Here is a 21,457-nt window from a genome sequence, read left to right on the forward strand (position 1 = left end):
AAATTCCGTATCAAGGTTGTGTTGCTATGCTTATTTAAAGGAAACCGTTATTCATGAATATGAGTTTCATCAATTTGCTTTCGAATGGAGAATGTGAAAATGAAATTCCTGACAGAAATCGTATCGTATGTTTTGTCTTCTGCTTCAACTAAAAATAACAACGGTTTTTTTTATCTGATACCATGAGCAATCAGCCTACGCAATTATGAAATTTCGGACAGGAAATTCGATAATACTATTCCATTTTTATGCCTTCATCAGTTAAAAAAACCCAATAAAAACAAGAGGTTAAACTAAGTTTGTTGATTTATTTTTGTTCCTTCTGAAACTGTATCGACTCCCCTTAAATCAAAGTGACAGTAGTTAACTGATGTCTGAACCAGTCACGGAATTTCAAAAAGCAGTGTTCAATTATTTCAGTGATTTTCCCTAGTGATAGGCTATTTTTTTATAAATTCACTAATCAATTCAGTGATTTTACAAATCAAATTTACATGTGTAATACAGTATTAAAGAGAGACAGATCTGTGTATTTGGTGTTTTTTTTTTTCTATCACAAATAAGAAGCACTCAACATGTAAATTGTCTGCCATCAATATGACCCTTAAAGTTTACCGTCTTCAAATAATGAAGGAAATGTCAATCAATTGTCCAACAAGGTCATGTCAAAATAAAATCAGAGTAATTCTTCCAAACTCTTTCAAATAACCTTCTTGTATAGTTTTTATACGATAAAAGAAAAAAGTAAAATCACAAAAATACTGAACTCAGAGGAAAATCAATTCGGAAAGTCTATAATCACATGGCAAAATCAAATAACAAAACGCATCAAAAACGACAAAATATAATAAATTTTTACACGTGGATTTTTTTTTTTATTTTCCTTTTCCAATGCTTCTCATGAAATCGCTCATTGAACGGCAAAATCAAATGCTAAAGGAATAGAAAAATTCAAGTCCACATCAACCAAAGTTTTAACCATATTTCAAAACTTGTAATGACTAGTAGTATTGCAAGTCTGTCCACATATAATATTTCACTGAATGATATTAATTAGGTCTTTCCACTTTTCGTGGAAAGACCTTTTGTTTTTCTTCTTCTGATTTTTTTTTTTTTCCTTCTGCCGTCTGAGATGCTTTTTTGTCTTACAACATATCGAATGGATTTTTTGGCCAATGATGTTGTACAGTAATGGGGGTTTCAAAACTCACCCTGTGTGACCGAGCACTTATTCTTATAGGAGTTATCTCCCCGCGTCCTTTTTTTCTTGTTATCGCTATATCTCTAAAACCGTAAAAGATTTTAGCAAACTGTTTTCACCAAATTGTTCGTCTACTCTTGAGAAGGATTTGGTGTATTTTGACTTGACTGATCGGAAGACATCTTATGGGAGTTATTTCCCTTTGAAAATTTAAGATAGGCGATTTGTTGGATAAATTCACACGTTATAAGTCGTAGAGGCCTACAGTCTTTTGATATGAAATCCTTGGTCCATTTGAAGGAAATTGAGGTCAAGGTCAAAGGTCAAGGTCAAGTTCTAAATTTTGAATTTTGCTTGTTATCGTTATACCACAGAAACTGTGACAGTAAATGATATGATGTGTTTGCCAAATAACTGTTTACAATAAGGCGCAACTTCAACCTATTTCAGTCGAAAGTGTTTTGGTTAACCCTAATAGGAGTTTTCTCCCCTTATGTATTTCAAATCAGTATTTCTCCACAACCATACAAGTGATTGACCTCCAGTCTTCCGTTTTGAGTTCACTGACCTATGACCTTGAAATTGAGATCAAGGTCAAAGGTCAAGGTCAAGTTCTAAATTTTGAATTTTGCTTGTTATCGTTATGCCACAGAAACTGTGACAGTAAAATATATGATGTGTTTGCCAAATAACTGTTTACAATAAGGCGCAACTTCAACCTTTTTCAGTCGAAAGTGTTTTGGTTAACCCTTATAGGAGTTTTCTCCCCTTATGTATTTCAAATCAGTATTTCTCCACAACCATACAAGTGATTGACCTCCGGTCTTCCGTTTTGAGTTCACTGACCTATGACCTTGAAATTTAGATCAAGATCGAGGGTCAAGGTCATGTTATAAATGTTGAATTTTGCTTGTTATCGTTATTCAAAAGAAACTGTTACAGTAAATAATATGATTTGTTTGCCAAATTACTGTTTACAAAAAGGCACAACTTCAACCTATTTCAGTCGAAGTGTTTGGGTTAACCCTTGTAGGAGTTTTCTCCCCTTATGTATTTGAAATCAGTATTTCTCCACAACCATACAAATGATTGACCTGGGGTCTTTTGATTTGAGATCACTGACCTATGACCTTGAAATTGAGGTCAAGGTCAAAGGTCAATTTGACGTTCTAGATTTTGACCTTTGCTAAAAATTATTTTCTGTTCTTAATAAAACAATTAAGTCTTCTACATATACCTTTTAATCTTATTTTTTATATCAATTTGAAGAACTAAATTACATCAACAAGAAGTGACATTTTCTAACATCCTTTTTTAAATTTCATTCTTATTATCGAGGTGGAAAGACCTTCAATTGTTCTCTGAAGAATTGGTTTTTAATTCATTTCTGTCATCCTGATATAGTGTAGTGGTGTAAAATATACATTTATTCATTTAATAATGTGTGACTTATTTTGTTTTAGAGAAGATGTTTATAAGTTGTAAACTTATGTATGATTTGTTTGGGTTTTTTTTAACAATAAAATATGGTTGAAAAAACTATGTGTATTTATAGTAACTTCAGCAATCGGTCCTTGGCATGATTACCTTCACGGGTAAGAAAACATATCGAATAAGTTACCTGAACCAGATTTTTACCTGTAAGACGAAACGCGAGTAACATACCAACAAGATAATTTGTTCCTAACGGATATATGGCAGGTTAGCTTTAATTTTATCAATTAATACTGAATTGTGTTCATAAGTATAGGATGTATGCCAGAACGCACCGCTCGGATACCTACTATCTGATCACAATTCTTCCATCATCTTCTACAAGAAGAGTTAACGATTTTGTCCCTGATTCCCTTACCAATGACGGCAACCTAATTCTATTTGAAAATAAGTCCGTTTCTTATTTTATTGAGCACTCGGCAGTCTTATTGGTCCATTTTTAACTTCTGTCTAATCAAATATTTTTTTGTACAAAATGATCCATTTGCAATATTATTTGAAATAGTTTATATTTGCGGTTTAATAGTATTTACATCATCTGTCAGAATAGTACGCACCAATTGTTCAAAATAGACCATTATAATCTCCTAAATGACAATATTATAACTGAATGTTACGTTTGACTGATTTAAGGCATTTATCAAACCACAAATAGGACAATGAAACCCTAATTTATCTTCAAAAGGAGGACAACCCCAAGAATGAGAACTAAATGTATAAATTCATCAAGGATATAAGACTTACAATTTAGTACGCAAAACACGTTTCGTCTACACAGGAAAAAGTAATATTCATTTCAGACGGCTATTTCAGGATTCCTATTCTTTTTTAATATAGATAAATCTTGCTGTAGACATTGTATGAAACGGCTGAACTATGCATGATAGAGATTGTTTGTTCTTTTCAAAATTATAAGTATGACTATAAAAATAAGGTGATAAAGTAAGATTGCAAATGAGACAATTATCCATTAAAGTTCATAAGAAGTAGATGTTAGCAATTTTAGGCAACCGTACGGCCTTCAAAAATGAGAAAAAAAAAAAAACAATATCGTATGGTCGTCTATAAAAGGTCTCGAACCGAAAAATATGAAACAATTCAATTGAGAAAACTAACGGCCTAATTTATAACAAAACAATTTACAAAAGCAAATATGACAGACATGAAACAACGACAGCCACTGACTTACAGGGGACAGGTATATACTGAAGAAATAGAGGGACGAAAGATACCAGAGGGACAGTCAAACTCATAAATCTAAATTAAACTGACAACGCCATGGCTAAAAAAGAAAAGGACAAACAGACACACAATAGTACACATGATACAACATAGAAAACTGAAGAATAAACAACACATAATCACCATGTAATGCTTTACCAACCATTTTCTGTTTGTTATTGGACAAATCAAATCAATTAAATACAAAACTTAAGTTCTAATATCAATTCATTCTAAACCTTAACCGTCTTATACATAAAAGTATTTTTTGTAAGGTTAAAAGCTAACATTGACGTATCCATATAAAACTTTAAACAAATTATCTGCTTTTGATAAAACTGTGAAATATAGTTTTCTTTCTGAATCAGTTGCAGATTCAGAAATCTGAGATTGGTAAAGTATTTTAGTTAAATATAAAAGATTTATTTCATAAATAAGATTTTTGTGTTTTTTAATTGTTTTGCGAATAATTATTTTAAATTCACAAAGGAGTGTTGAACTTATTAATATTCTCTCCAGCTTCAATTTATTTATATTTGCTGATTTTGTAGTCAAAATTTAATACAGAAATCCTGTTTAGCTGATTAATGTGCTTAAGGCCATTTCTTTTTTCTTGTTTTGATCTGTTATTAGGCAATTGGATATTCCATTCTAAAGAGTAATTTTGTGTCTATTGATGAAGTATAGAGGAAAATTGATGTACAAACTATTGTTACATGTATGCATGTTTACATTCTGTGAGACAAATGCAACATTTAAATGGGTTGCTTAAGGTTGTACCGATCACCTTCACTAATAATAATTTGGCTCGTTTAATTTTCATAAATTTATTTACAAAATATTTACTTTAACCCTTTCACAAAAATATAAAAAAAAATAAAATTTGAACCAACCATTTCATCAGAAAAATTTCATTAGTTAAATAGCAGTTTGACAAAGTTTAACCCTAATTTTGATCATTGAGAAGCTTAATATTTTCTTAACATTACACGTTTGCTTATCTTACAAAGTAATCTCCCTGTAGAAAAAAATACCACCTTGAATAAAATCTATTTTCACTAGTGGATTTATAGTTTCTAACATATGTGGATAATAAAGTATCTGTCTAAAGGTTATGGATAAGTTTTAAATCTATCATGAAACCAAGATTAACTGATTGATGTGTCAATATGGTTTACAGTGTTTTTTTTTTTAAACAGACTCATCATTGCTAGGTGACTAGTATTCTATATTCCAAAAATGAGTTACAAATTGATATCAAACTGTTGAAATTAAATATATAAAAAGACTATATATAAGAGAAAAACGTCAGCCAAAATATTAGACTTTTCAAATATTGTACAGATAAAAGAAAAGTTACCATGATTTTTTATACAGTTATATAAAGAGCATGTCTATATTCCTTTAAAAAATATTTTTTGAAAAATGTCCGCGTTTCGATGTTGAGAGGAACGTTATGTGTGTACTTACAGCCCGTAAAAGAGTAGTGATCGAATTCGCGTTTCTTTACCGTCAGAATAAGTTACGTTATCGACAAACTTATTTCAGAAGTGAATAATTTAATTTTCTTCATCGACAAAATATTTCATGTCCAACGTGTAAGTTTCATTGTTTAAGTCGAAGTTTTTTTTAACACAGTAAAACATTTTTTATAATCAACCTCTATCATTGGCATTGGCATTTTGACGGTAAAGGATCAAATACGGGATCTCCGAAATTTCTATTATTTGTTACGAGGAAATCATTATTCAATCGAACATATGTCTTTGTTCATGACACATGTGTACAATTTGGAGTTTAGTGTGGTGTTCATTATCACTGAACCAGTATATATTTGTTTAGGGGCCAGCTGAAGGACGCCTCCGGGTGCGAGAATTTCTTGTTGCATTGAAGACCTGTTTGTGACCTTCTGCTGTTGTCTGCTCTATGGTTGGGTTGTTATCTCTTTGGCACATTCCCCATTTCCATTCTCAATTTTACATATTATGAAATACAAAGGAGTTGAAATGATCAAATACTTTCGAACTGACGGAAACAAAAATACATAATCTAGAATGTGTGTTCTGTCATAAACAATGGCTTCGTCGTGCGAATCGACGAGATCATGTTACATGTAACTGATCTTAGCTGTAAAAGCAGTTGGTACGACCGCGATAAAATCTTTATCAATTTAATATAAGCGATAAATATTCATGACTACAATGATAATGAATTTATTGGAGTCAAATCCACTGTTTCTACTGTAAACATGGACTCGTCGGTTAGTGCAATGGAGACACTTTTAAAGATTGAGATTGTTGGTTTATTCTTTTCACCTTCGAGGTATTAAAATTATTTCAGTGTTAACTTAAAGTTAAATTTATTTTCAAATCTCTTCTGTTTAAAATTGTCGAAACTTCCGTTTAAGATTTCTGTGGTAAACTATCTATTCTATTGTAAGGACCATTTTATAATAAATACCCTTTTGTACAAGAATACTTTCTTTACAGAAGTATAGATCTGCTGGTTATAGATTTTTTTTTATAACTTTCATTATTGTGACGACGCGCTATGAAATTCAGATTAATTTATAAATGAAGTTGTATATAAATTTTTGGTAATAAATCTTTTAAACAGTTCGACGAGTGCGTCAATGTTACAGTAGTCTGTTTACTGTAAGTTACTAAGCTTGGCCCGATTCATCTGTCATTTATGGAAACTAATTCACCACTTTCTGAGACATTCATTTTTATTTCACCATCAGACATGGAGCTACATTTGTAACTAAAGGAAAACTCTCAAATTAAAGACATTTGACATGATATACTGAAACTTTCTTATAATCAATTAAACGACTGATATGTGATTTTTCATGGTCAAACTTTTTCATTGTTAACGGACATTTTGAGATTTATTATTGTAAAAAAATGGTGATTTTTAAAGAAATCAACATTCAAAATTTAGAACTTCATGAACATGTACAGGAAGCTGAATTGTTGCACATCTATGTACTACTTAAAATTGTACTTCGATCTGTTGCGTCCTTAAAATGTTCTGACCGTCCTAAGATTTAATGTACGGAAATGTTTCGGTAAATTAAATTCAAATCCGAATTGAATGTTTATGACACACAAAAAGAGAAACCAGAATCTCTTGATGACCAAACGTATGTAAACGTTTGGGCGATTTAGAGCTTTTCAGAAGGAGTAAAATTCCACCTTTGTTGAAAGCCTTGTGGAGACCTCTAGATTTTGAAATTCCCTCCGTTTTTCTCATGGATGGAGTGTGGTCTCTCTGTAAATTACCCCATATCTTTTCATTTTCCTATTTACCGAAGGTTCCATGTGAAAATTTCCATTGGATCATATCTGTTAAACTAAATGTACAAAACAGGCTCAAGAAAAGGCGAAATTTCTTTTTCAAACCCGAACTAGAAATCCATTTTTTTTCTAATAGAGCACCTTACATTGTCGTCAATGGGTTCAGGCATGTGAACAATTATATAATCATACACAAGAAAGAAACCCTAAACAGGCTTTCAGCAATAATTTTTACCTATTTATTATTAAGTAAATATTAACATGTACATGTATTTGATAAAGTACAGATATAACAAAGAAACTGCCCGGTATCCGACGTAAGAGTACACTTTTTACTGCACGCGTAGTCGGGTGTGTTCACTACGAGGACACATTGTAGTCCGAAAAAATAAAGGATTTCATTCCTATCAAACACCTTTTTACTTGTTTACTAGTATATTTCTTTTAGTTTTGGGTAAAATTGTAAAGGAAATAATACTATCAAGACGTCCTTCCATAAATCTTTTTTTTCTGTTCTGACTTTGAAGAAATGACTACTTTTCGCCCAATCGAAATGGTGCATGGACATATTTTGTTTCATATTATTAGAATTATTTTCAATATTATCGGTATTAAACTTGATTATCGACACATGAAAGTTTGTCAGCATTGTCAATCTTTTTAACGTTAGAGTACCAATAGTTCGGTCACTACTCACTTAAGTTTGTCGATAACGTAGCTAACTTTGACGGTAAAGAAACATCAATTCGATCACTTCTCTGCTACGGGCTGTACTGTTCTCTTGTAAAAAGTAAAATCACAAAATACTGAACTCCGAGGAAAATTCAAAACGGAAAGTCAAATGACAAATTCAAATTATAAACACTTCAAATGAATGAACAACAACTGTCATATTCCTGACTCGGTACAGGCATTTTCTAATGTAGAAAATGGTGGATTGAACCTGGTTTTATAGCGCTAAACCTCTGATTTGTATGACAGCCGCATCAAATTCCGCTTTATTAACAACGATGCGTGAACAAAACAGAAATAATGGGTAAAATAGTCAAAATATTGTTACAGCTGTCATCACTGTGTTACATTCTCAAAACAAACAAACATTTACAAAAAAGCACAAAAAGCATCTATCAAATTAAAAAAAAAACACATTCATTGTTTCGCGTGTTTGGCGTCAGAAAATGTTAGCGTCACATAGGAAGAAACTTTGTCATTCAATGTAAATTCAAAACAATTATAATTTCACATGGAGAATTGTGGTATGCAGGGTAAAAAGAGTCATAAGTTATGTTAGAATTTATTTCCGAGATTTTAAAATTATCCAGAAGTTCTATAGAATTTTTAAGAATTCACTTAATACCACTACGCGAATAAAATTATTTTGTCATTTGTCTTTCAAATCATTATCAAATTGATAATAGAACAATAGCATAATGACATATTATAGAACAATAACATAATGACGGGATCTTTATAGAGTACAGAGTCACGTTATAAGAACCGAAGAAAAACAAAAGGTCGCACATACAAACACACCAGCAAAAATGGAAGATAATACAAACACATTGACGGGATGTATAAGTACCGAGCCACGTCAAATTGATATCAGATAAAACAGACAAAACAGTAAAAGTAATATTAATAATTAAACAAACACAAATAAAAGAACTATATAAAACGTAAATTTCTGTGTCATTTTGGTCTCTTATGGAGAGTTGTCTCATTGGCAATCACACCGCATCTCCTTTTTTTATATGTTTCTATTTTTTATACAAGTACAACTAGATGTATTCTTTTTTGAACGAAAATATCAGCAGCTTTTCAGTATTGGCTAAGGTACAACTCTCGAGACGATCGTCCAAGCATTTTAATGTCTGAACCAAGGTTTCAACAAATTAAAAAAAAAATCATAATTCAAACAACTTCTTGAGGTCATTTCTTTAAAAAAAAAACCCATAAAAACCTATATATTTTTTGGTCGAAAGTGCTTTTGGATCATTAAGAAATAAGGTAAATGTTTCAGTTGTGGCAATTTGGCATACTTTCATTAAGTTACAATGGTTAATTTGCAAAGCAAGAAACGTCTTAGCGAACAAGCACAGAAAGCTCTATTTAGTCTCTAGTATACAAAGAAAAGTAACCTTTCATTACCTGTCGACTTACAATTAGAACTGTTTGATGTACTTGTACTTCCAATTCTGACATATGGATGTGAAATATGGGGATTCGGAAACAATTACATGTTGGAAAAGATCCATCTACAGTTTTGCCGGAATGTGTTGAAAATTAGATCGTCGACACCAAATTTTATGACATATGGAGAACTTGGTCGTACACCAATAGATACCGTAATAAAATGTAGAATGGTGTGTTTTCGGAACAAACTTCTCACCATGAAAATAAACTTAGCAGTATACTTTATCAAATCATGTTCAACTTAAAAGATGATCACACTTTCAAATGAATGGATTATGTTAAATCGATTCTAGACAATGCCGGACTAAGCTATATTTGGACTCAGCAATCACCATTAGATATAAATCAACTATCAAAAATCAGCATATTCCAGAGTACTAAGTGAACTATCCAAGTGAAGAACTACTGTCATAGACTAATATTAACGTACTTAAAAATGTGTCTTTATTTATTTCAAAGTTAACTAAAATATTATAATATTAAAATATTATAATATAAAGTAAAGTAATTTTCTATATATTTCATTTCTAAGTTGTTTTATTTATTTCTTTAATTGTATGTGATTATATTTTGTAATTTACCTCTAGTTTCACATGTCAATGTGACGGGGTGTTTTTAAAATAAAGCATATGGTATTGTATTGTATTGTACATTCCATTTAAATTAAAAGTGAAAAAGAAATATGTAAAGTTAAGTCTAAAATTTCAGGAATTCCATGTTTCAAAGTCTAAAAAATTAGATACAACATAAAATATAAGCAGAGATTTTATTTGAAGATGCAATATTTGTGAATTGGTAAACAACTATTATGTTAATTTTTTTGATGACCCGCAGATAATAATAGAGTGGTTTTATTCTTTTCACTTTGTGCCTCAATAAGGTCGTATGCCAGTTTATGTTTTGAATTAAGATATGTAGCGTTTTGGTTTTAGGTAGTTTGTGGGCGCACCAATTTCGTATACGGCAGACATTATTAATAAAGATTTTAAAAATGTTTTTTTATCCAAATTTATCACTCATTAAATAAGATTGTGCGATAGTGCGAGCGCAGCATGGTTTCAAGAGCACACTTTTTACATTGTTAAGATATCGTATGGTAGGCATTTGTCATATTAACTTTTGTAATGTCAAATCTGGAGGCCCGAAAATGGTAAATTATAAAAATGAGAACAAAATACATAGATGCGTTTATCATATGACTTGTATTTATTAAAGTAATATATGGGAATTTCTAGTATATCATACATCATGTACAGGTTACACCATACCTTAATGATAACAACAATTCTAACAGCTAATGAATAAAGGCGACAGTAGTATACCGCTTTTCAAAAGTCGTAAACAAAAAGTTAATATATTGTTTCTCACATGTTAGATAATCTTAAATCATATTCAAATGTTGTAAAACTGTGAAAAAAACTTATTTACCTAAAACTGAACATCTCATCAGTTACACAATGCTAATTTGTGTGCAAAAACAGAGAAATGGAACTATATTAAGTTCTTGAAGTAATGTCCCTTTTATGTAAATGTTAATGGTTGTTATGGTTTTATATTTTTTATATACATATTTAGAATTGAAGCTAACAAATAAGTAAACATATTGTTTTGCAAATCTTGAAAATAACTTGTATGTTTCATTGAAGCAAACAAATGCAGCGGTATACTACTGTTAATTAGTTTTTTTTCCAAAAACTTAAATTACGTGAATATTATTGTATGCACTATAATATTGTGTACAAAAAAATAGCTCGGTTCAAAAAAGTTAAAAGGCTAAATCAAGCACGAAATTGAACAGTATTCAGGACCCATAGCTTCCGAAATATTTTACCAAATACAATATTTATAGTTATAAATATGATTATATCAATGTATGTCATGTCAATACAGAAGTGGTGACTACTGAGCTGCTGAAATGATTGTGATAATTAACTCGTATACAGAAATTGTTCATGATTTTAAACTTTGAACTTCGTGTTTTACGATACGATGACACTACGAATTCATTATTCTCATTTCAAAACAAATTGTTTTCCAGTTTAAATCACGATCCTTTTTGATATTATTTTATAATTACATTTGAAATCATGCATTTTATTAAATACATGTTATTACAAAATTTCGTAAACAATTTTATCATATGGTTTCGTCTTTAATAAATGTTTTATCAAACAATTACTTTAACTATTTAGAATTTTGCACATAGGATATGTTTAGGACGTCTTAACATAAGATGTGTCTGAGATAGCTTCGAGACACAACTTAAGAGTGTCCTAAGTCGATCCTAAGTCAATTCTAAAATTGATCTTATCTATGACTTAGGGCGAATCTTAGGATACTTTCGAGAACACCACCCCTGGTTTGGTGACATGACATATTTTTATCCTATTATTCTTCTTATAAAATTTATGCAAATATATTAAAATACAAAACAATAAATAGTAATAGTCATACAAATGACACGAATTATCAGGTTTTTGAATAATTGTTTTTTAAACATCAAATATCAAATGAAATATATTGATAAATATGACTGTTTTCATGATTTATCGGAATCAATAATACTATAGTAACAAATTTTAAGGATTTTTTATTGGAAAACACGCAGCTCAAGTTTAAAAGGATATAGTTTAAATGTTACAGATTGTTCTCGACTTGAGTTGCTACCTCCTATAACTAGCCCGATTGTTTGTGCAAATGTATTTTGAGTGCAAAATTCTCACAAAAGTAGAATATTCTGAAAATCTGTGTTGCAACCCATTTTCCTTCTTAAATATTTAGTATTTAGATGCAAGGATGTATGCAATTGTTAGATATAGGAAGATGTCGTATGAGTTCAGTATTTTTGATATTTTACTTCTTAATTGGTACTTTGTGTCTTTGGTCTCTTTGTAAGTTGTTTTTGTTGTGCTTTATGTCGATCTATGTATTCTTTTGATTTTTCTCTCATAGATATACTATGTTTTATCATTCATTTAAGGTTCATAATGACAAATGGAAAAAAATGGCTTTACACCGCAAAAACTACTCTGAGTACACACATAAAGTTTTTAAGGCATAGAACTCGCTAGATATATAAAAGTTAAATGTATGTTGCGTTTCAGAAAGATAAAATCTTCTTTGGATTTTGATGGTTTTTTTTTTTTTTTTTTTTGCAGAAGGTGTAAAAATAAATTAAGTTGGGACACAATCTTGAGATGCTCCCTCTCATGTAAATACTGTATTGCCATGTACTGATTGTCCTAAATAAGCATGAACAATAGACAGACAATACATATCTATAGGTGAATTAAAGGGTGTATGAAAATGGACAGTATCAAAAGCAATCAAGGTGTTTATGTTCGCACCTTCAATCTTTTTTATATAGAGAGAGGATGCAAGGCCTTAAAACTTTTCCAACTGCACATGTTAGTCTGTACTCAGAGTATTTTTTGTAAATAAATGTTTAAGAAACCTTGTAGTCCTCGAGGACCGTTAACGTGGCAAGGCTTACTTTCTAACAAGAACACAGTTTGTAATGGTTAATATCTTTAGAATATGTCCTCTTTTGTAGGTAATTTGTACTGTAATGCCACATTTGACGGGTACAGCTGTTGGAACTATACAAAAGCTGGAACAAGAGTCTACGGAGAATGTCCAGAATTTTTCATTTACGAGTTTGGTCATACTAAATGTGAGTACTTGAACGTGTTAATCTCTTCTCATATCCTCTATTATTTCTTGCCTATATCTTTAAGTATTACATTATAAACACGCGTCTCTTTAATCAATAATATTATTAGAAGTGTCATACTTGCTGCAAGATCAAAAAATTTAGATTTTCTTACCAAATAATAAATCTAAGACTGAATCCGAAGATATTTAAGTTATTTGTTAGTTGTATAACAAAATTGATATATCTTTTAGAATCTCTAGTAAATGGAAATTTCCGACTGTTCGTTCTTATTTTTTTCTGCATACCTTTGACAAGCATGTTGTGTGAGTGACACATGCACAGTATACAATTAATGTAAAATAATTGCTAACTATATCTGCCTCAAGTCATTTAAACTCCGTGTCGAAGGCCGTTCTTAATTTTTGACTCTTTACACATTGTGACTTAGACGGAGAGTAGACTCATTGGCACTCACACCATATCTTCTTATTTACGTATAGTTATCCCTCAGATAAATATACAAAAATAAGATGTGGTATAATTGTCAATGGGATAAATTTCTACAAGAGACCAAATGACACAGAAATTAACAACTATAGGTCACTGTACGGTCTTTAACAATGGGTAAAGCCCATACAGCATATCCAGGGACAGGCACATATATACAGAATATGGCGGGGTTAAACATGTAAGAGGATCCCGACCCTCCCCTTACCTGAGAGAGTGGTGTAAGTTTGTTTTTATTGTAGTTACGACCACATGTTCAAATTCATAGATCATTTAACAGCCATGCATGATGTAGTTGGATCAATCAAGTAGACAGATTTTCTCATTTGTAAAGGATAATACTTAAATTTCACTTTTCATTGATTTTGAACATGTTTTTGTTTTATTTTTCGAAAGGAGAAAGTTAGTACAATTATATAATACATTAAAGTTTCGACTTTTAAATTCCTACCAAATGACGCCTGCGTCTAGTTTTGTTTAATTAAGACATTTGGACCCATAGCTTCCGAAATAATTTGAAATTGAGCCGTAAGACATTTTTACGACTGGGAAAAAAGGACAGCATCCAATGATAATTAATTTAATTTAAATTTAAGGATAATTGATATTGCTGTGTGTTAAAATTAGTTACGAGAATTAAAAAATAATATTGAATGGTTAATTTCACTTCAAAAAGTTACTTGATGAACGATTAAAGCACCTTGAAGCCTTTAATTATATTTTGATGTCCTGTTATATTGAAGGCTTTTTCGAGTAATGCATCCATTGGGATAAACTATTTATTCCTTTTATAATCGTCATGAACTTTGTGTTTTAGGTAAGTTCGGATAACCGCTTTGAGCTCTGGAAAAACCCTTTTTTATCATTTTGAAAGGTTGCTTTAATGTTTATTGATATAACATATTTTGTTGCTCATCGTAAGACAATCTGTCTTAAACTCCAGCCCGAATAGCAGATGGGTCTTCTACGTGCATTTGCAATCACTGAAGTTGACCCTGTGTCAACATTTCGTTTAAGAAGTTAATTATTTTATTGCTTATTACGTTTATCGTGCACTTTGACATTATTGTTCGAATGCAAATGTGCAGCTCACATATTGAGCGATGTTGATTGATTGAAGAATGTGACCATGACTGTTTTCTTTTTCCTTTTGATTGTGAAATCATTGTATCTGTCTGTATAACTTGACTGTTATAGTTTTTTTTATGTCGCAAGTATAAAGTCAGTGACCTAATTGCATGTATAGTCCAGTCAAACTAAAAAAAAATTGGAATTTCATATGTGAAGTTAGCAGCCGGTTCGTTATTCGATATTCAATATCCAACCGACTGCTAGCAGTCAGTTCGATATTCAAAATTTTGCTGAAAATCATAATAAAAAAAAATAATTGATAACATAAAAAAGCATGATTTTCATAGTTCAGGGGACTGGTCAGATACGTAGGAAATCGTTTAATGACCTCTTCAAGCTGTCATAAATTCGAATATAAACCCTTTTCTAAGTTACATACATGCATTTGTCTTTATGTAATACTAGAACACACCCGCGAAATCGCGGGTATATACAGCTTGTGAACTGTTGTAGGATGATTTTTTGTAAAAGATATTATGTATGGAGAATTTCATAAAAGGTATCAAAAGCCCTCTCCCTTTTTTCAAAGTCCGATATTTGTTTCCTTTCTGTTAAATTCAATTATTTTCGTGTTTCTGGCCTCAGACCACAATTATTCTTCTCCTTAGCTGCAATGCTTGTTTTGGTAAAAGTCAAGTCAAATTCAAATTTTGCACCGTTTCAAACATGAAATAAATGTAACTGCTTATATATAGACCATTATTAGTCTAATAAAATATGCTTCTAGGACAATCCATCAGTATCTTTTCTTTTGAGAGCTTTATTAACATACCAAAGGGTAGGATATGAATCATGTATAAATGACTAAGACCGACTCAGGTTAATTTGAGGGGTGGTCGGAAAGGTCCTGATCCCGAAATCCCGGGCTTAAAATCATGAAATCCCGAGATGCAGAATTAAAAGAAATTCATATCCCGAAATCGAAAAATATATTCCCGGATTCCGTAAGGATCAATTCCCAAATCCCGAGCTTAAAACACCCGATCCCGACGCCCCGAAAAAGGTCCTGCCTCCCTTTAATCTCTATACTACCTTACTTTCATGTTTGCCACTCACTATTTTCCCTTTCAACCATAAATTTTTATGCCCCATTTATGGGCATTATGTTTTCTAGTCTGTGCATTCGTGCGTTCGTTCGTTCGGTCGGTCGTCCGTCCGTTTGTCCCGCTTCAGGTTAAAGTTTTTGGTCGAGGTAGTTTTAGATGAAGTTGAGCATGTTTTACTTATTAATATATATGCAAGTGGTACTGATGACCCCTTAAATAGTAAACATTTCAAAGAAAACAGTAGACAGAATCAGGGTTTTTCTATATTATCATAGAAAGTTCCTGACAGAATACAGGGAGTCTATATATATTAAAGTAGTATAATCGTAGGTTACTTGTAATAGTTGTGATTCTTGCGATCTAAACACCATGATATGGAGAACGCTCTGAATGGCTTATTTATTTTTCATTTTTGCTATCTATCATACGATTGGTTGTACTTGTGTCACATGTTTTACTTATTTTAATATATATATGCAACTGGTAGTAAACGTTAACATTTCAAACAAAACAGTAGACAGAATACATAGAGTCTCTATATATTGAAGTAGTATAATCGTAGTTTACATGTAGATAAACGCGAAAAATAATTGTCCTCTATAAGGAGGTATAATAGCTGTGGTTCTTGCGATGTAAACACCATGATATTGAGAACGCTCTGATTGTCTTATTTATTTTTCATTTTTGTTATCTATCATACGATTGGTTGTATTGGTGCATGTTTCAAACCGGAAGTCTTATCTATGACTAAAATTCAGTCTGATGACGGAATCATATCCGGACTCCTTTTTTGTCGTTTTTCTCCCAAAATAAGTCAATCTGAATAATCATAAGAATGGATGACAAATGTGACTATGTATGTTACCTGTAGGACACAGAGGTATGATGATTGATTTATTGTGGAAGGAAGAGAAGCGACACACAAAATGAGGTCTTCTCGTTTAATAGTATAGATATATTTTTATCAGTAAAACGACTTCAAAGATTTACTTTTATATATGATATTTTTTAAAGCAAAAAAGGAAATCCGATATAATATTTTAGAAACATTTAGAAATATAAATAGAAATATTTATAGAAAGCCTAAAAAGACATATAAAGTGAAAACCTAGCTGAGACCGCTTAACTGAGGATGAGACCCCCCCCCCCCTGGTCTTTCAATGTCCATAAAATATAAGTTAATCTCATAGACTCTGTATATATAAAGGTTGTACCACAAGGATTTGCCGGAATAATGTCATCTTCGATATCTATGAAGGGCTTAGATTGTCACTTTTCAGCTAAAAATTGTCCAGATTTTAAGACAAAGGGCACAGAGCAATGGTGAGAACCCCCAAAAAATCTCAATCTTTCTAATATTATGCAGACTTTTAGTAATTAGGTAAATACAAACATGACTAAAAGGAATTCGGGTACACTTCCTGTTTTCTATTTTTACGGAGGGCCCAAGGTGCCAGTTGGATATTCAAAACATATAGTGAAAACCTAGCTGAGACGGCTTAAATGAGCACTTTGGGCCCTCCGTAAATGTATAAGACAGAAAGTGCACCTAAATTCCTTTTAGGTACGTTTGCATCTACCTATTCAATATTCTGGTAAATCCTTCTGATACAACCTTTATATATACAGAGTCTATGATCTAGTTGAATTTTATGGACATTGAAAGACCAGGAGGGTCTCACCCTCATTTAAGCGGTTTCGGGTAGGTTTTCACTATAAATATTTTTATTTACGTTTTTTTAAATGTTCCTAGAATTATCAGTGTTTATTTTTGATTTGAGAAATATTATATATAAAACTCCATCTTTGAAGTCCTTTCATTGATAAAAATCTATATTAGATAAAGACAAATATGTTACTACAAAGGGTTTATATTCGAGAACAACGAGAATTTACGACAGCGTGTTGTCATAAAACAATTTCCTATTTATCGTATCAGCCCTCTTATCTATGAAAACCATGCTTTTAATGTTTTTCAAGTATTTAATTTTTATGTGATTTTCAGCTAAATTTTGAATATCGAACTGACAGCTAGCAGCCAGTTGGATATTGAATATCGAATAACGAACCGGCTGCTAACTTCACATCCATTTCACGGAATTTGAATTGGTTGACTATTGTGATACAAACACTTTTATTAATAAAAATATGTTTATTGATACAGTCATGTCTAGAATGTTTGATAATTATATTGAAGAATGGAAAAGTATTGTTGGTTTATACTCTTCCAGACGGGGAAATGGGCGTAATAAATGAGAACCTATAATATTTTTAAGCAGGATTATGTTGTTGAAAACTACTGCAAACTGTTAATGCCTTTTTGTGAAAGAATCGCCTTTGCAAATTTGCCGCTGGAAGAGAGATGTTGTTTTAATTGTTTTTAATACTGTCGAAGATGAATATCATGTTATTTCACATTGTCCTGTTTATAACGATCTTAGACAAGTTCTTTTTACTGAGTCTCTTACAATTGATGAACATTTTAATGGTTTTACAGATTGTCAGAAAATGGTATTTTTATTTTCGAATGAAGATATTATAAGACTATGTGCCAAAACCTGTAATTTTATTCTTAAAAGACGAAAAGAAGTTTTATATTGTAAATAATAAATGAATACTTTTGTTATATAATTTTACCATTCAGGTTTAATATTTATTATGTACATATACATATTGTTTCAGTTGATTATCGTCTCTCATAATTCTGTACAGATTGGCTTATGTATACAAAATATATCTTTTATAAATGTATTGTGTAATTTTATACATAAGGTGAGACGTAAATAAAATATTGAATTGAATTGACTAAGTGTTAACCTCAAACTAATTGCAACAGAAAATATTTTAGTTCTAATCTATGGCATTAATCCCTAAATATACACAGAAAAAAGTCCCATAAAATCTAACTTGAGGAAAACTCAAAATCATCATTTTTAATTTCCTATGGAAATTGGCATTGGAAGGGGAGATAACTCTGCAAAAATGACTCTTTTTTTGTCAGTTTATGGTTGATTTTCTAAAAAAAAATAGGTAAAGTATGATACTTTGATGGGGTTATAAGTTCGTGTTTGACTATATTAAATAGTCCTCTGCTCATGAAATGTACAAAACCATATTATGGGTTATGGGTACTTTTTTGGGGGTGCATTTTTCATTAAAGAAATTGCAAATTTATGGCTTTGTGACAATAAAAAAATAATGTGTGAAAATTTGGGTTTTTTCTTTAAAGCAACTTTAAACCACAAAAAGAGGAATATATATGCTTAATTATTTTTGTCAAATTTGAGATTCTTAACTGTTAAATAGAAGCGGTAAAGTTATAATTTTGTATCAATTTTTATTGATATTTCTGCCTTTTTTGCAGAGTTATCTCCCTTTTCCATGCAAATCTCCATAGGAATTTTAAATCGTGATATTTTTAGTTTTCCTTAAATAATTTAATCGGACTTTTTTCTGTGTATATTTGGGGTATAGTGAAGGTTCGAATAAAATTTATGCTAGATTGACTGGACTAGTATTGAAATTATCTTTGATTCTGTAATATTTCATTTTGTATACAAAGACACGTTGACTAATCTTATCAAGAGCTGTAATAGAATATCCATTCGTAACGTCTGTCTGTGTCGTGTTGTTAGTGTTTCTGATTCAATACATTAATACCACTTATGAATATATTCTTATAGTGAGTATGATTCATCTATACTCTCCGTTAAATGTATTATCAAGTGTGAACAAAATCACTGACATCGTTTACTTCTTTAAAAAGTTACGGGCATTATCCATTGTGAACAGAAAAAAAAACTATTATTCTAATATGACGATCTATATCTAAATCGTCAACCAGTATAATCACAGTAACTCACAGTATATCAACTTTTAGCGCAAGCGCATAAATACATAAAACTGGCTGTTCCTCTTAACGCCCGACTTATATATATTGATGTATTGGAAACAATCAAAATCATAAAATCAGATCTACCTTTTTTTTTATTTTGTATTTGTTTTTGTTTCAAAAACATTTTGTTTGGTTTCAGCATTTCCTTTTAAAGATTGTAATAAAGATGGAACCTGGTTTCGACACCCAGAAACAAATACTACATGGTCAGACTACACGACTTGTGCCGAGACGATAAAAGTTCGGGTAAGTAGTTTCTTAAAGTAACTCCTGGACCATTGAACAAAACTGCATAACAGGTTCCTAGACGGTATATTTAGGGTTGGAAATAAGCTCATCATAGATACCAGGATAGAAATATGTATTGCGGCAGACGTGCGTTTTGTCTACAAAAGACTCGTCAGTGATGCTCGAAAATAAAAATTTTTAAAAATAAACAAATAAAAAAGTTGAAGAGCATTGAGGACTAAAAGTTTTGCCAAATACAGCTAAGGTAATATATTTTTGTGGTAGAAAAACCTTAGTATTTCAAAAATTCAAAGTTATGTAAACAGTTAATTTATAATTATGACCATATCAATGATAACTCATGGCAACACAGAAGTGCTGACTACTTGACTGGTGATACCCTTGGGGAATAAAAACACCATCAGCAGTGGCTTCGACCCAGTGGTTGTTATTAACTCATCATTGATACCAGGATTGAAGTTTTGTATTTGAGCCAGACGTGCGTTTAGGAAACCTCATTAAATGAATTCGTTGTACACTTAAAGAAATTTTAGATGACATCTTAATAGATAAACGGATTATTCAAGGCATTCTGTCATTTAATACCGATTTTTGCATTTTGGGCTTAACATTAAGTAGATCGAGAGAAATTGAAAACAGAAAAGTTACAAAAAATAAAGACATAATTTAGTAATTTATGTTGAAGTGGAGCAATTGTTGTAGATGCACACTGCATTGATCCAGTTGTGCAACACAAGCTTTTCAGAGCCTCTTATTTAATTTGATGTAAAGATACTGTTTAGCTAATTATTCGACGTGTGAGTTACTCCCAAATATATGACTTTAGGGGGGGGGGGTAAACATAATAGGCCAAACAGTGCAATCCGTCTGAAATAGCAAAATATACTGTTTAATAACTTAGCAGAACCTGGTTGGACAAAATATGAAGCAATTTATAAAAAATCCAAAATGTGTTAATCCAGTAAACGAAAAAAAAAAACCACTTGGCAGACAGCATCCAATGCCAGTCATAGGAAAACTGGTCCCTGGTTTGGTACAGGTACATAAGGAATAAAGTGAAGTTCCAACTACCTGATTTACGTTTTTTTTTAAATGGAAGAATATCGCATATGCTTTTTATTTTTATTTCTATTTTTTACAAACACGCTCAGACTGTAGAATTAAACAAAACTTGTGTGCTACAATTAATACGTTTGAAGTTACTAGAATCTGTTTGTTTTGTGTTTCAGAGAGCACACAAAGTGTTGTATATATACTTGAGTGGTTATGCCCTATCCATGGTCTCATTGATGCTGGCTTTGTGCATTTTCTGTTGCTTCAGGTATTGTAAAAACTCACATACCAGACTTATAATATTGAAAACGAGTAAAGCTATATTTTTTGGTGAAATTTTGATTCAATATAATTTTAAAAAAAAGAAGAAGAATTCTCAGAATTTATATTAGACGGTTATTTTGTTATTTTCTGGAAATATTTTTAATCATCAGAATGTTTATATCAAATTAAAACATTTTTGTGACGTCATTCTATTGTTTTACCTGTTCTTTATTTAAGTGATTGGACTAT

General features: G+C 31.2%; 1 protein-coding gene across 1 annotated transcript in view; it reads left to right on the plus strand.

Annotated features, from left to right (window-relative positions):
- Positions 1-21,457, plus strand: part of LOC143065040 (calcitonin gene-related peptide type 1 receptor-like) — an 85,195-nt gene that overhangs the window by 18,318 nt on the left and 45,420 nt on the right. The window contains exons 2-4 of the mRNA XM_076238337.1: positions 12,962-13,081; positions 19,782-19,888; positions 21,121-21,212. Coding sequence (XP_076094452.1) covers positions 12,962-13,081; positions 19,782-19,888; positions 21,121-21,212 — 319 coding nt within the window. The remainder of the gene's footprint in view (positions 1-12,961; positions 13,082-19,781; positions 19,889-21,120; positions 21,213-21,457) is intronic.

Source organism: Mytilus galloprovincialis, chromosome 2, assembly GCF_965363235.1.
Source record: "Mytilus galloprovincialis chromosome 2, xbMytGall1.hap1.1, whole genome shotgun sequence".
Taxonomy (NCBI): Eukaryota; Metazoa; Mollusca; class Bivalvia; order Mytilida; family Mytilidae; genus Mytilus; species Mytilus galloprovincialis.